The 16,410-nt window shown below is 43.9% G+C and overlaps 1 protein-coding gene across 1 annotated transcript in view; it reads left to right on the forward strand.

Annotated features, from left to right (window-relative positions):
- Positions 1-16,410, forward strand: part of LOC105922159 (zinc finger protein 609) — a 79,297-nt gene that overhangs the window by 33,764 nt on the left and 29,123 nt on the right. Inside the window, exons 6-7 of the mRNA XM_036130883.1 lie at positions 419-2,573; positions 14,269-14,644. Coding sequence (XP_035986776.1) covers positions 419-2,573; positions 14,269-14,644 — 2,531 coding nt within the window. The remainder of the gene's footprint in view (positions 1-418; positions 2,574-14,268; positions 14,645-16,410) is intronic.

Raw genomic sequence — 16,410 nt, forward strand, 5'->3', positions numbered from 1 at the left:
GCATTGTCAAGTATAAGTAAGCATATCATGAACATCGTACAATCCAGTCAAATTGGTTGTATGTGTACACAGACATGCAAATAAAGCTGGTTCTGATTCTGAATACAAAGGTAAAGGATTTGGGGTTTAAAAGGTTTAATTCAATATGTTGTCTTTGTGCTCTTTACTCACTAAATTATTAATACTCTTGGCGTATTTATCAAGTTATTTTCATTTATTGTTTCTGGAAGGAAAAAAAAGAAAGTATATCCTGGAAGATAACTATGTAAAAATAACTTGCAGTGTACACTATGTTGCACACATGACAGGTTAAAATGGGAGCATAGCACGAAGTTTGTATAGAACAGAAAAGGTTGATCACACATGATGCAAATAAATACTGGTGGCTAAATGTTGACTTCTTACTATGTTCTTGCAGGTTTTGCGAGTCCCCCACCAGTGACTTGGAGATGCGAAGTGGCCGTGGGCGAGGGAAAAGAATGCGACCTGGCATCAACGCACCACTGAACGACAACAGCTACTCATCAGACAGCAAAGGCAGTGGAAGCAAGACCCGCGGTGCTGCTGCAAACAGCAAAGGACGACGGGGCCTAGGGGTAGGTTGTGGTGAGGATGCAAAGGCCTGCCCATCCTCTGCCAAGAGGAAAACTAAACCTGTGTCTGACATGGAACCTACCTCCAGCTCCGAGGACTCTAAAGCTTCAAAGCGCATGAGAACCAACTCTACTGGTGTTGGGAACCCTCTCCATGTTGGGAAAACAGAAGTCCTGCCCCCTCCACAACTGGAGCAGACTTGTCCTTCTCCTATACTCATTGATTGTCCCCATCCAAACTGCAACAAGAAATACAAACACATTAACGGACTGAAATACCACCAGGCTCGGGCCCATAATGACCACGACGTACGTTTGGACCAAGATGGGGACAGTGAATACGGGGATGACTCGTTTCTCCAGCATGACCCAACTTCCTGTAATGGTGCTGCTTTCTCCCCTGCCCGCTCCAACACTCCCAAAGGACGGGCGTTTGATGCCCCCTCTCCCTCGTCAGGAAAGCAGATATCAAAAGGGAAAAAGAAGGCAGGGGAGGGCGAGCCTGAGGCCACCGATGGCGGTGAGGAGGGGGCATGTCTGACCGATGAGGCCAGCAACGATGGAGTTGATGACAGAAAGGCCAGAAGATTGTCAGCCGGCAGCAAACCAGATAAACCGAGTCAGAAAGCTACCAAGACAGGCCGGCCGTTGCCCCATGTTGGCCTTGGGGTTGCTCCATCGTATTCCCCCCAGGCGTCTGCTGCTTTGAGCTCAGTGGTACAGTCTGTACCCAGCAGCCCCCAGATGAAAAACAGCCAAACTAAACCCTCTCCACTCTCGGACCCTTCCTGCAGCCCCACGCTTGGTAAAGACAAGAAAAAGAAAGACAAAAAGAAAAGAGACAGCTGGAAGGAGGAGGATAGTCCCGTGGCGACGAGTAAAGCAGGGAGGCCAGAAGAGGGGAAAAGTCCGTTCTCTGAGACCACTGATAGTTTGCTTAACGGCTGTGTGGAAGCTCATCAGAACCGTTTGGCCAGCATCAAAGCTGAGGCTGACAAGGTCTACAGCTTCTCTGACAATGCACCTAGTCCATCCATCGGCGTTGCAAGCAGGATAGATGGTGGCCTAGCAACCCCATTGCACTCCAACCAGAACGGCGCTGATGACGTGTCCGTGAAGACCAGCAGCCCTGCTTACTCTGATATCTCTGATGCAGGGGAGGATGGAGAAGGGAAGACAGAGGGCATGAAGGTCAAACCAGATCCTGATCAGGGACCTCGCGAAGGTGCCAAGAAAGCACTGTTCCCTCCTCAGGCTGTTCCCTCCAGTAAAGAATCACCATACTACCCCAACTATGACCCTTACTACTCCCCAAGCTACCCAAACCCCAGCCCAGGAGCAGCACCTGGAGCAACAGCTCATATGGAGGCAACACAGGTGAAGGTGAAAAAGGAGGAAGAGCTGCAGGTAGGAGAGGAGGGCAAACCTAAGGCTGAACCTCAAGAAGAGAGGAAGGCTGACATGGGTCCTCAGCAGCCATCAGTTATTCAGCAGCGCTCCAACATGTTCTCCCAACCTCTGTACTACAACCAATACTATGTGGCCCCCTACGCTTATGCCTCTGATCCAGCCTACCACAGCCACCCGCTAGCCTCCAACCCTGCTTACCGTCAGCAATATGAAGAGAGGCAGCGGCAAGCTGACAAGAAGCTGGAGGGAAAAGACCATGACAGTTTTAGTAAAGACGAGTGGAAGCAGAAGGCCCCAGTTCCCCCTTCCGTCTCAGGTGCTCCTGGCCTCACGGACCTAGGCGCCAAAGGAGTAGTCACCTCAGCCAAGCCTAAAGATCCCGCAGTTGCTTCAGAACAGGCCACATCAGTCATTATGGCTAAAGGAGAGGATATTAAAGTCCCCAGCTCCCAGGCTGAAGGTCTCAAGATGAAACTGAGTGAAACGGGTCACCATGTGAAAGAGGAGGCTAAATCTGGGATGGAATTAAGCAGATCAACAGGTGTGGATTCTGCCATGTGGTACAGACAGGTAATTTTTTTCTACACGAGTCATTCTGGGTTCACTGAAGCTTGATAAAAAGGCACTCATTTCTTTAGCTATTAGAAGGTTTCAGAAAAAGAACTCACAAGTTAGGCTGTGACCTATGAGGCGATGGCTAGGTTTAGATTATCTGATACTATAATTACCTTTCAATGCTCTGTTTTTTTTTCTTCCTCCAACCAAAAAAAATTTACATTCAACTTCATCTGAAATTAGCATTACTGATGGTTTTCAGTTGGTACATAATAACAGTTACAGACGCTATAGGTTAATGGTAAATGGCTTGTACTTGTATAGCGCTTTATAATGTCCAACGACCCCAAAGCAGGGGCGGATCCAGGATTTTTCAAAGGGGGGTGCGCACCTTAGGGTCATGTCAAGACAATGTGAGGCTAAATGACCAAAGAATGCCATCTTTACTCTTTCACACTACCCTAATTATTCATCTAAGGGTTTTTGAATTGATAATCATTTTAATGGATGAAATAAGTGGAATCAGCATGATTACATTATTGTAATTGAATAAGGATTTTTAAGCCTAAATCTCTCGGTTTTTACAGCATGCACAAGGTTAAAAAGTAGTTTGAAGAAAAAATTATCCTTATCAACAATTAATCAAAGAAAGATTTTCTTTATTTCCAGAAATTATATTTATTTTGTAAAATTAAAGGTATACTATGCAACCGGGGTTGATTTTCCAGCGAGGCTCCCCCCAGAGGGCGAAAGTAAAAGTGCACTGTCGTAAAGATGCTCAGCTGTTCTGGTTCCTCCGTCAAGCCAGGCGCGGTTGTTTTGAGCTTAGCAGACAGGCGAACGCAACGAAAAGTGGAAAAAACAGCAGTACAAACAATGACTAACACAGTGAAGGTATGAACATCAGGGTTTCCCGCAGCGCTATGTTGGCGAGGTGGCCGCCTCGCCAAACTCACGCTACTGCCTCGCCAACATAAAATAATAATAATAATAAATAATAATATAAAAAAAAACCTTGATATGCTTTCATGTTTATTTGACGTTAACACGCGGTTCTTTGTTGTTGCTTTCGCGCGTGCATATAGTGAATGGCAGGGCAAAAACACATGGAGTTCTCGCCGTAAAGCAAGACCGACTCTCGCGGTCTTGCACGAGACTTCTGAGCTTGTGGGTGCGGGCCGAGGGCTCCTGCAATTAAAACAATTTGGTATGGTTCAAGCGATAAATGATTTTTAATATATTTTAAAGAGATAAAGAGATAATGAGAAAAAAAACAACAACTTTAAATTAAGTTAAACCAATGAACATGTATGGTGAAGTTAAGCTATGAACATGTTAAGCTATGAACATGAACATGTAAGGTGAAGTTAAGCTATAAGCCTATAATAGAATAGTAAGACTTGACAAAGAATATTGTTCTCTTCTACAACACCTTCAACTTTATGATGACAATGATAATGGGTTTACAAATGTCAACCCTCTAGGATGCTTCTGGACAAATATGTCTATGATTTTGTTGATGTCTAAATGAATGTCCTTGTGGACATACAAAAGTAGCAAAGCCACAAACCTTTCCTGTCCCATTGTCGACCTTAGCAAAGTTTTCACTGCTTTAAGGCCCGAGTTAGCACGTTCCACAGAAGCACTCATAACAGGTAGAACTGAAATGTTTGGGTAGCACTTCATATTTATTATCTTTAGAATTTCAGGGAGAGAGCTGGGTTTTTCCACTGATGATGACCACTTTGTGTGCCACAACTTCACTTCCTGCTTGAATGTTGATCCTGATGGTAGATCATCTTTATATGATGTAAAGATCTCTTTCTCACTCTCATCGTTCATCATATGCAAGTTGCTTGGAAATAGTTTTAATTGCGTCATGTTGTAATAACGTGAGACCTGAGCAATTCAAATTCATGCTTGGACAGACCCGGCTGCAGAAACAAATTACAAGGGAGGCATTCCATTTTTCAGGGGGGCACACTTTAAAAAAAAAAAAAAGCATTTTATATGCTTCAGGCTGAACAGTGGCTTTGTGACAACTCCTAAGTGCTAAGAAACAAACTCTCAATAAAATCCCAAAATCTAAAGAAAACGGACAAACAAATACCAATAGTGTACAGTCATGGCCAAAAGTATTGAGAATGACAAATATTATATTTTCACATGATCTGCTACCCTCTGGTTTTCATGTGTGTATGTCAGATGTCATCACATACGTACAGAAATACAATTGCAATCATATGAGTAACAAAAGCTTTTAATGACAGAATGAGTTAATGCAGAAAGTCAATATTTGCAGTGTTGACCCCTCTTCTTCAGGACCTCTGCAATTCTCCCTGGCATGCTGTCAATCATCTTCTGGACCAAACCCTGACTGATATCAGTCCATTCTTGCACAATCAATACTTGCATTTTGTCAGAATTCCTAGGTTTTCGTTTTTCCACCCGTCTCTTGATGATTGACCACAAGTTTTCAATGGGATTAAGATCAGGGGAGTTTCCAGGCCATGGACCCAAAATCTCTGTTTTGTTCCCTGAGCCAGTTAGATATCAGCTTTGCTTCATGGCAACGTGCTTCATCATGCTGGAAAAGGCATTGTTCATCACCAAACTGCTCTTGGACGGTTGGGAGAAGTTGCTCTCGGAGGACATTCTGGTACCATTCTTTATTCATGGCTGTGTTTTTAGGTAAGACTGTGAGAGAGCCGACTCCCTTGGCTGAGAAGCAACCCCACACATGAATGGTTTCAGGATGCTTTACAGTTGGCATGGGACCAGACTGGTGGTAGCGCTCACCTCATCTTCTCCCAACAAGCTGTTTTCCAGATGTCCCAAACAATGGGAAAGGGGATTGATCAGAGAAAATGACCTTAGCCCAGTCCTCAGCAGTCCACTCCCTGTACCTTTTGCAGAATATCAGTCTGTCCCTGATGTTTTTCCTGGAGAGAAGTGGCTTCTTTGCTGCCCTCCTTGAGACCAGGCCGCGCTCCAAGAGTCTCCACCTCACAGTGCGTGCAGATGCACTCACACCTGCCTGCTGCCATTCCTGAGCAAGCTCTGCACTGGTGGTAGCCCGATCCTGCAGCTGAAACACTTTTAAGAGACGGTCCTGGCGCTTGCTGGTCTTTCTTGGGCGCCCTGGAGCCTATTTGGCAACAATGGAACCTCTCTCCCTGAAGTTCTTGATGATGCGATAGATTGTTGACTGAGGTGCAATCTTTCTAGCTGCCATTCTCTTTCCTGTTAGGCCATTTTTGTGCAGTGCAATGCTGACTGCACGTGTTTCTTTAGAGATAAGCATGGTTCACAGAAGAGAAACAATGATGCCAAGCACCAGCCTCTTTTTAAAGTGTCCAGTGGTGTCATTCTTACTTAATCATGACAGATTGATCTCCAGCCCTGTCCTTCTTAACCACACACACCTGTGTTAATGGAGCAATCACTGAAACCATGTTAGCTGCTCCTTTTAAGGCAGGGCTGCATTGACGTTGAAATGTATTTTGGGGGATAAAGTTAATTTTCTAGGCAAATATTGATTTTGCAATTAATTGCTGTCACGCTGATCACTCTTTATAACATTCTGGAGTATATGCAAATTGCCGTTATAAAAACTGAAGCAGTAGACTTTGTAAATATTAACATTTGAATCATTCTCAATACTTTTGGCCATGACTGTAGTCAGTGTTACCAAATTAGGCAGGTGTCCACCCAATTAGGCTGCTTTTGAACACAATGAGCTGGAACTAAAATAGCTTATGGGCAAGTTGAAAAAATTTGGGAAGCTTCTCATATTTGTTGGGCTTTTAGAAAAAATTACTAACAAAATATATATCAAAATAGTTGTCTATGTCTGGAAGAAAACTAAAACCCTTTTAATAAAATGCCTTCAAATTTAACTCATTTTACTGGTCATTTTATTTCTTAAATGAGCTGAATCTGACATCATCAATGAATAATAGTTATAATGAATAAATATAATGATGCTGCAAAACTAGTCCATGGATTTGTTACTTCAAGGCTGGACTATTGTAATTCTTTACTATCAGGAAGTCCACAAAATGCTGTTCAAAGCCTTCAGCTGATCCAAAATGCTGCAGCAAGAGTTCTGATGAAAATCAACAAGAGGGATCATATTTCTCCTATTTTAGCTTCCCTTCATTGGCTTCCTGTTAAATCAAGAATATAATTTAAAATTCTTCTTCTGACGTATAAAGCCCTTAATAATCAATCTCCATCATATATCAGAGCTCTGATTACCCCGTATGTTCCTAACAGAGCACTTCGCTCTCAGACCGCAGGTCTGCTGGTGGTTCCTAGAGTCTCTAAAAGTAGAATGGGAGGCAGATCCTTTAGCTATCAGGCTCCTCTCCTGTGGAACCAACTCCCAGTTTTGGTCCATGAGGCAGACACCCCGTCTACTTTTAAGGCTAATCTTAAAACTTTCCTTTTTGACAAAGCTTATAGTTAGAGTGGCTCATGTTACCCTGAGCTACCTCTATAGTTGTGCTGGTATAAGCTTAGGCTGCTGGATGACATCAGGGTCTATTATTCTCACTCTACTGATTTATACTGTTCTCCAGTTTTGCATTGCCTGTTGTCATTTCAGCTTTTAACGTTTTGTTCTGTGCTTTTTTGTCTGTCTTGTTGGGTCTCTGCTCTGTCTTCTGTAACCCCAGTCGGTCGAGGCAGATGACCGTTCATACTGAGCCCGGTTCTGCTGGAGGTTTTTCCTTCCTGTTAATGGGTGGTTTTTCTTTCCACTGTCGCTTCATGCTTGCTCAGTATGAGGGATTGCTGCAAAGCCATGGACAATGCAGACGACTCTCCCTGTAGCTCTACGCTTCTCCAGGAGTGAATGCTGCTTGTCAGGACTTTGATGCAATCTAGAGGGTTCCCTTATATAGGACATTTTTTACCAATCTGTATAATCTGACCCAGTTTGTATAATCTGATTGAATCTGACTTTGTAAAGTGCCTCGAGATGACATGCTTCATGAATTGGCGCTATATAAATAAAATTGGATTGAATTATATCACAGAGAAGTTATCTGAAGGTTTTGAGCGCAGGCATGTAGAGGGGGAGGATCTGGGGCTCTGCGGCCTTTGGAAGATGCTGGTTTAGTCACAGCGCTGGGGTTGTCAGAATGGCTATGTGGAGAGGATGTCAACTGTAGGCCAATCTTAAAAAATGTGTTGATGTTATGAGAAGATTCCAGAAAAAGAACATCTGGGCTATGTGAAGAAGAGGGGGAGGTGGTTGCAGTCTGGATCGGTGTTCGTGGGGATGGAAGTTTTTGGTTCTCTTTGGAAGTTAAAGGGGTGTCATCTTTTTGTCCTCCTGTTGAGATCTGGGTTGAATCCTGTAATTCTGACGTAGCCTCTTCTGTGTCATATTTCTGGCCATCTTTATCTTGGCTTGTTTGGACTGCACTGGGCTTATCATTTGTTTTGGCACTGGTTGAGCTTTGTTTTGGGACAAAGCTGATGGTGCATGGTTCACAGAATAAAGATGTTTGAAATCAGCTGTTTTGACATATTTAGAGAGAAACCATCTCTGTTGAACAGATGTCTCCTCTCCCAAAAGATGTTAAAGTTGTCTATAAAGGTTACAGTTGTTTGTTTGCATGTTTTTTTCAGCCATTTGTTTAGTATCAGAACTCTGGGAAAAATCTCATCTCCACAATTAACGGGCCTGTGAGGGCCGCTGAGAAACACCTTGACATTAAGGCAGGGGTTAAAGTTTTCCGTCGCTGCGACAGATTTCCGTCATTTGGAAAATGAGCCCAAATTGTTTCATCTACACTTTTTAGTCAAGGTTTTAAATCGAAGCTGCTGTCAACCAATGAAACCTGGCAGAACTGGGACATTAGCCAATCAGAAAGAGAGTAGGACGGGTCTTTGCAAAGCGGACATCTGCCTATCTGAGCTTTATCGGTGCTCAATCATTCTAACTTTTGGAAGAGCGTCTCAAACTGGCCACAGATGCATGAATGACAGTAGCGGTGGTCAAAGGTTTTCTTTGGGTTTATGCAAACCAGCAAGTCAGGAAGTGGAGCGGATTGACCATCTGACAACAACTTCCATCGGTAAGCAGTCTGTCGCTGCTCCTACAGTTAATTAATGAATTATTTCCACCTGTGGCCATGTCACCTGTCAGCGTTTATTCACTGGCTTCCAGCAATTTAGCTGATAAATGCAGTGACCAACCAGGGACCTCCTCATGGTTTTCTTTGTTACGTTTTATTTAAAACTCGAAGAGTAAAGCGCTAGCTCAGGCTAATTTAGCATGACGCCTTTTTTAAAAAAAATTTTTTTTTGGAAGAAGGATCTGAATGTGAAACAATGTCCCGCATTTGATTGGAAAAAGTAATAAAGAATAAATCATTTCTCCTGCGCTTTTCTGAACCAAAGAAGGCAGAGCTGCGGTCAGAGCGGCTATCAGTCAATAAACAACAGCGTCCATCTAATAAGCCGCTGCGCATGGGGACACTTAATAAAATGACAAAGATTTTGATTTTGAATATTAAGGAACTACATCAAAAAAAGAAACTGCAGCTACAGCATGGAGAGCGGGTTCTAACTGGGTGAGGCCAGAGGTGATTCTCAAAGAGCTTTAATGAAGTTATTATTTTATTTTTACACCGTGTAGAGCGTGATGTTAAGCAAGTCGTACTAGAAACCGCTGAAAAAGCCTCCTGTCTGTGGATCTATGGACTCATTTTACTCCGACCCTAAAACACCTGCCAGACAGACAGTACTGCAGCCAAGATTACCTTCAACAATATTTAACTTTACAAAATACATTAACATTTTGCTAATTAAAAATATTCATATTTAAAAGGAAGTTATGTTTTTTCTGATAAACCTTGAGCAATTTTATTAAACTTCTTAAAAATTTAACATCCCACCCTTCATGGATTTTCTATACCGGCTTTTCCCTACAGGTGTGACTTCAAGCCGTATCTGATGGGGAAACACAGCTCGACGTCACACAGGGTCGTGGAGGTTGTGGGCTCCAGTCTCCGGACACTGGGCTTGGATTTAACAGTTTTATTAAACTTCAAAGAAGCTAAATAATGCCTTTTTATAAACTCATGAGCTGTGATAATTAATTGTTGAGCAACAATGGGCAATCCAGAGACTGATTATTGTAATATGCGATCTGTGTTAAACTAAAATGTATGACATCATAGTGTTGGTTATGTCCTGCATTGACCTTGTATGATAATAGGATTAATGTGTACTGAATGTGACAGTGGAGTTAATGTACAGGTGTGAAGTAGATGATGTAATGATGCAAGCTGCTGTCTTTTGTACTAGTTGTAGTTTATGTAGGTTTATGGAGGGAAGGGAGCTGAAACTGTGAAGTGGATTGTGGACCATTTTGGCAAAAGTGTGAAGGAAGAACTGCAAATATGAAAGTTAACCAGGTGATGTTATGGATGTGGAAAGTGAGAGGCTGTCTATGGGCTGACTCTAAAAAAATTTCCTCCTGTAATCTATTATTACCTCCTTGGTCTCACTGGTGTTCAGGATCACTGTGTGAGATTGCTGACCTCATCCCTGTAGTGGGACTCATCATTGTTGGAGATGAGACCCACTACAGCGGTGTCGTCCACAAACTTCACCACAGTGTTTTTGGGATGGACAGCAGAACAGTCCTGGGTGAAAAGGGTGAAGAGGGCTGGGCTAAGGACACAACCCTGGGGCGTTTCTATGTTGAAAATCAGTGGAGCAGATGTGTGTTTCCTTATCCTCACCACCTGGAGTCTGTTGGTGAGGAAGTCACTGATCTAGGAGCAGAGAGATGTGGATAATTCTCATGTTGTGGAGCTTCAGCTCAACATTCAACATTGTGCTACCAGACATGCTCGCTCTGAAGTCCATGAAGAGCATCATTACATAGGTGTTGGGCTGCTGCAAATGAGTCAGAGCTGAGTGCAGTTCTAACGAGACAGCGTCCTCTGTGGAGCGATTCTCCCAATGGTCAAGCTGCAGGCTCTCCTGGCCAGTAGTGTTGGCATCCTTGATGTACTTGAGGAGGATCCTCCCGAAGCACTTCATGATGATGGGACGATAATCATTGGGGCAGGTAATTGGTTTCTTGGGGACAGGCATGATGATGAATGATTTCAAACAGATAGGAACCGTGGAGAACTGCAGGGAGAGGTGTTGTTGGTGGTTACCTTTTTCAGGGAAGAGCCGGTCACTTGGTGGAGCTTTAGGATTAGAGGCTGATGGTGCTCCTCTGGCTGGGGAAGATGTTCTGGCTCCCTGCAGCTTGGAGAGTCAAAGCATGGAAAGAAGCTGTTTAAGGTGTCAGGGAGAGCCGGATTATTGCTCAGCTGCTGGTCACTGCACTTGTAGTTGGATGTTTCTGCTGCCTCTCCACATGTGGTGTGCATTGTTGCTGCTGATGTCGTCGTTGATGCTCTGCTTGTACTTTTGCTTGACTTTCTGGAGGCTTTTATTGAGTTCACTTCTAGCCCTGTGGTAGGCCAGTCTGTCTCCAGATCTGAACGCTGTATCCCAGGCCTTCAGCAGAGACCGCGCTGAGCTGTCCACCCATGGTTTCTGGTTAGGAAACACTCATTGTCTTTGTTGGTAGGACAGCATCAGTGCAGAAGTGGATATAGGAAAGCACAGATGATGTGTAGCTTTCTTAGTCAGCACCCTCTTTAAATACATCCCAGGCAGTGTTTCCAAAACAGTCCGGTAGAGCTAAGCAGGCCTCTTCTGTCCAAACCTGAATAGTTTTTATCTGCAGATCAGTGGCTTGTAGGCAGGAATCAGGTCCACGGAGATGTGATCTGATGAGCCAAAGTGTGGGGCTGTGACAGCTTTGTATGCTTCTGGGATGTTACAAATAAACTTGGTGTATTATTGTCTCTGGTCGGGAACTTAATATATTTATGGAATTTGGGGAGCACAGCCTTTAAATTGACATGGTTAAAGTTCCCAGCAATTATCATAGCTGCTTTTGGATTACTGTTCATTTGGCCAGTAACAAAGTAATAGTGTTACTCAAGAGCTAGTTTAGTGTTAGTTCTCGGCTGTACGTACACTGCAATGATTATCACAGAGTTGAGCTACACAGCAGTCCATCTTAAGCGTAGAGATTCTTAACTGGATCTTGTCAAGTTTGTTAGTGAGTGACCTTACGTTGGCCAGAGTGAGGCTCGGAAATGCTGGTCTGTATGGGTTAGCTTTTAGCCGAGTCAGCAGGCCTGCTGACTCGTTCGCGGTCTCCTTCTTCGCTTCCCCCATTTCCTGGTCTTCCGTAGCAGATACAGTGGAGCTTCTATTGTCCTTTGCAGGTTGGGGTGATTAAAGTCTGGATTCCACGGTCAGTACGGTTTGTGAACTCCCTGGTTGGGTCGCAGTTCCAACAGCTTCTCTCTCCTGTATAGAATTACAGCTTGGGGTGGTGATAACACGAATAAGAACACAAAAACATACTAAATTGACCAGGGTGCCTTTGCTGCAGCAGTAACTTGCGCCACCAACAGAACTGGCCCAAGGACTGAACCCTGTAGTACTCCACAAGTGACCCTAGAGTTTGAAGATTTATTAACATCAACAAACTGGAATCTGTCAGACAGATACAGATAAGATTTAAACCAGCCTAACGCTTTCCCCTTAATCCCTACAGTATGTTCAAGTCCTTTTAGAAGACCCTGTTGTTGCCCTCCTGCGGCCTCCTCCACATCTACTGATTACTGGCCTGTCTCCTGGTAGTGCATCTGCTCTGAACACTACACTGACAGACGCAGCAAACCTTCTTGCAACAGTTTGCCTTGATGTGCCATCCTGGGTGAGCTGCACTACCTGAGCCACTTGCGTGGGTTGTAGACTCCGCCTCTTGCTACCACTAGAGTGAATGCACCGGGCAGCATTCAAAAGTGACCAAAACATCAGCCAGGACGCTTAGGAACTGAGAAGGGGTCTGTGGTCACCACCTGCAGAACCACTCATTTTTTTGGGGTGTCATCCTAATTGCCAATAGTTTCCACCTCTTTTCTGTTCCATATGCACAACAACATGTGAAATTGATTTTCCATCAGCATTACTTCTTAATTCTTCATTGCTTTATCGTTCCTCGTGGGGGAAATTATGTTTCAGTACAACCCATCAAGAGAAGGACAAACGTGGGTAGACAGTTCACTGAGGCCTTGCTGTCCTTTTCAAGGTGCTGCCTTTTTGCAGAATCTAGAAAAGAATACATTGGGGGAGGAGGGGATTGCGGGGAAAAAAGTGCATTTCTTGCATTGTCTCTTAGTGGACAGTATGTGGATGCAGGAAAAATGCTCAGCACAAAAAACAACAACAATACAGATGACATCATAAGCGTAACAGGTGTGTGGGTGATCAGTTCATGGGTGGGAGATTGCATACCAGTCCATTCCTCCCAATGAGCAGCGCATCCAACCTAGGATTCTGTCTGCTTTTTCACAATGCTGAACACATTTTTAAAAGAGTGTCTCCCCTCCCATCTCTTACAGGAGGAGGGGTGATCTGTTCGAACAAATAAACTCTCCCCCCACCCCCACTCCCCTGCAATAAAACTTCATGTGTTATTCTACTCAGCAACAGGGAGAGACATACCTTAAGCCTGGGGAGTTTGTCTGTTATTCTCCATACAACTGCCTGATTAATATAATATAATATAACAACTCCCCCATGGTACATGTCAGAATTCAATCTGACTTCATTCATTCTCTCATCATGGCTTTAATATGCTGGCACAAAACCTTCATAACACCCACTTTGCATGGAGTTGGACCCACTTGCACATGTACATAGGGCCGCCATGTCCTTGGCCATAATTACATCTGCATATCACGGAAACTACCCCGAAGTAACCCGCCACGCATCCAAATAACCATGGCACCGGAGCTGTCAGTCACAGACACTTCAAGGGATATTTGCAGTAAATAATAGCAAACCAGCAGCTTCCTGTGTGACATCAACGACTCATTAAAGGAACTGGCTGAAAATAAAGTTTGTCTGATCGTACCCATTTTGTTGTACAATGTCTATCAAAATGAAACGCTGCTGTCTGGCTGCTGCATTGAGCTCCATTATAGCTTAATGCTGATAATTGTAATGATGAATATGACTCCAGTACTTCGATGAGGAAGTCTGTCCCCGCACACACTATATGGAGTACTTTAAATCTTAAAGACGAGAAGGGATGTTTCATTAAAAATACGAGTCGTGCGCGACGGCTGACTCATTGGGGAATGTTATCTAATACAACTTGGTCTACAGTGATGTAAATAGTTTGCACTAAAATCTCCAAACTGTTGTTAAATTTAATTAAAAAATGAAAAACTTAATAAAACAAATCTGTAAAACTGTTAAATTGAAGTTGGAAAAAAAATCTATCCTATTTATCCTGATATACCCACACCATATATAACGGTAACATTACATGACACATAAACTTTAATGTCAGTGTTCCACGAAAAGTGCTTAATCTTCTGAGGAAGATAACAGTAACAGTTACCTGGTTTTAACAAGGCTAGCCTACATGGCAAGTAGAGGGAAAGTCTAACAGCAGCTGCAGAACTTAGCCGTTAAATACCAGCTGTCGTCATAGCTGTAGGGCAGCTCATTAACCAGATGTGACGATTCTTTTCTACCATTATTTGTAGTAGTAAAAAAAAACTGTACTGTGCTTAGTTTTTTTTCTTCTTCTTTTCAGGAGCCAGACTCACGCTTGTGGCCCTATGTGTACCCCAGTAAATACTCAGAAGCTTCCAGACTCCAAGAAGAAGAGAGGTGGAAAGATGAGAGGGACCGAGACAGGAAAGCCAAGGAGGATAAGCCACGGGCAAAGGAGGGCCTTCAAAAGGATGAGGTGAAAGAGGGAGCAGAATGCAGGATGCCGCTGCCCCCAGAGGAGCACCATAGTGGGGGAAAGGAAGCACGGGTCCCCCACATGCAATTTCCCTCCCCTCTGGCCCAACATCAGAGCTACATGCCCTACATGCAAGGACCTTACGCCTACAGTCAGGGCTTTGATCCCAGTCACCCCGGGTACAGAGGCATGCCTGCAGTTATGATGCAGAACTACCCAGGTAAGACCAAAGTTAGGGTCTAAAGCCATGATACAACCTGAGTGTTAACTCTAACTAGAAAGAGAAAAGGTTTTGGATTAGCTACATAAACATAGACATGGAAAAAAGTAGGTCACATCATTTTGTCTAAAGAGCAATTTGACTGGAGGGGGTGGGGGTTAGTTGTTGGGTGCACAGTTGTTGGTGCCTCTAACGGTCCCTTTTCATAATCAAATTTTTTTTTTAGTTTACTCTTCAAGTTCATGGCGGTATAGAAAGGGCAAAACGGGCCCATTTCTTTAATCCACTAGCTTGCAGGGTTTCCACCACCGTATTCTAAGCAACATAAAACGGTCAGTAAAGTTCCAGTCCGGGAGAAAACCTCCCAGTGTCAATAGGCACATTTACACTACACTTTTTTAACCGAGCCGAGACCAGTCCGAGCTCGGTAACCGAGATAACTCTCGTGTGTAAATGGTCAGCAGACACAACCGGACCGCGCTAGACACAACCGGACCGCGCTAACTGCAGACCAGTTCCTGGCGTGGTCTCGGCCTGGTTCTTTCTGGCCCGGTTATCTGATAAAGAGCGCATGAGCAGACCGCGTCATCCCCTTACAGTGAGCTGACTGTCAGCGGTTTTTCCGGCGTGTCTGGCTGCACGTCCCGATTCACACTCCATTCAGACAAATTTCAGACATTCATAATAATACTAGCTTCCTTACCGTGACACACGGTTTCCAGTGATGATTCTGCTTAGCAGCGCAATGAACCTCAGTGTCTGTCGTTGTTTCCTGCGTCTGTAAATCCTGATTAGACGTTCGTTTGTCTCATCCACTTCCCAAAAGCCGACTCTCTCAAGTAAATTCACCAATGGTTGCCTTCTTCCCCTGACTCTCCGCAAACACCGAAATATCACAATATCAACCATAACACCCTGAATGTTACGGGCGCCGCCATTTTGATTTGTTTGGTTCCGCCTTCAATCCCAGAGAGCGGTAGTACCGCAGATCGCCACTAGGAGGCGAGGAGCAACCAAGGAACCGGGATAGTGTGGTGTGTAAACGGTCGTCTTGGCTTGGTTAACTGATCCAAGCTCGGACTAGTCTCGGTTAAAAAAGTGTAGTGTAAACGGGCCTAATAACAGGGTTTCCGCAGGTCATTAAAAGTCATTAAATTATTATTTTTTTAAATTAAGGCCTTATTTGGTGTTAAAATTCATTAAATGTGATTATCGTGGAATTTAAAATGCCTTATTTTTTTTCTAAAAAACTACATTCATAAAAACGGTTATGTCAGATTTATTATATAAGATATAACTGATTCCGCGTGTTTGCGCGGAACCAAACACGCGGAACTGCTTCCGGTTGTCCGTAAAGCCTTATGTTTTTACGATGTTTGGAAAAGAAGCTCGAGGCGGAGAAAGAGCTAGAGAATGGGAAACTGCAAATTTCAAAAAAGTGGGTGGAAAACGAGGAATTTGGGACATGGCTGCAGCCTGTCGACGGTAAAGATGACAAAGGATTTTGCCGTGTTTGTAAAAAAAAATTAAGCTGTGCACAATGGGTGTCAATGCTTTACGGTCTCACATGAAGTCGGACAGGCAGTCCGACTTCATGTGGTCCAGGGTGTACGCGGGTATACGGCCTATAGCCACTTGTTTTTCAGTCAGAATTACGTATACCCACTTCTGGAGTGATATTTGTGCCTTTTGTTTGAGCGCGCAGTGAGACAGGTATTCAGCGTTTAAACATCACACGTATAATGTCTATGATTTTGCCCCTCGCT

This window comes from Fundulus heteroclitus, unplaced genomic scaffold (assembly GCF_011125445.2).
Source record: "Fundulus heteroclitus isolate FHET01 unplaced genomic scaffold, MU-UCD_Fhet_4.1 scaffold_39, whole genome shotgun sequence".
NCBI lineage: Eukaryota > Metazoa > Chordata > Actinopteri > Cyprinodontiformes > Fundulidae > Fundulus > Fundulus heteroclitus.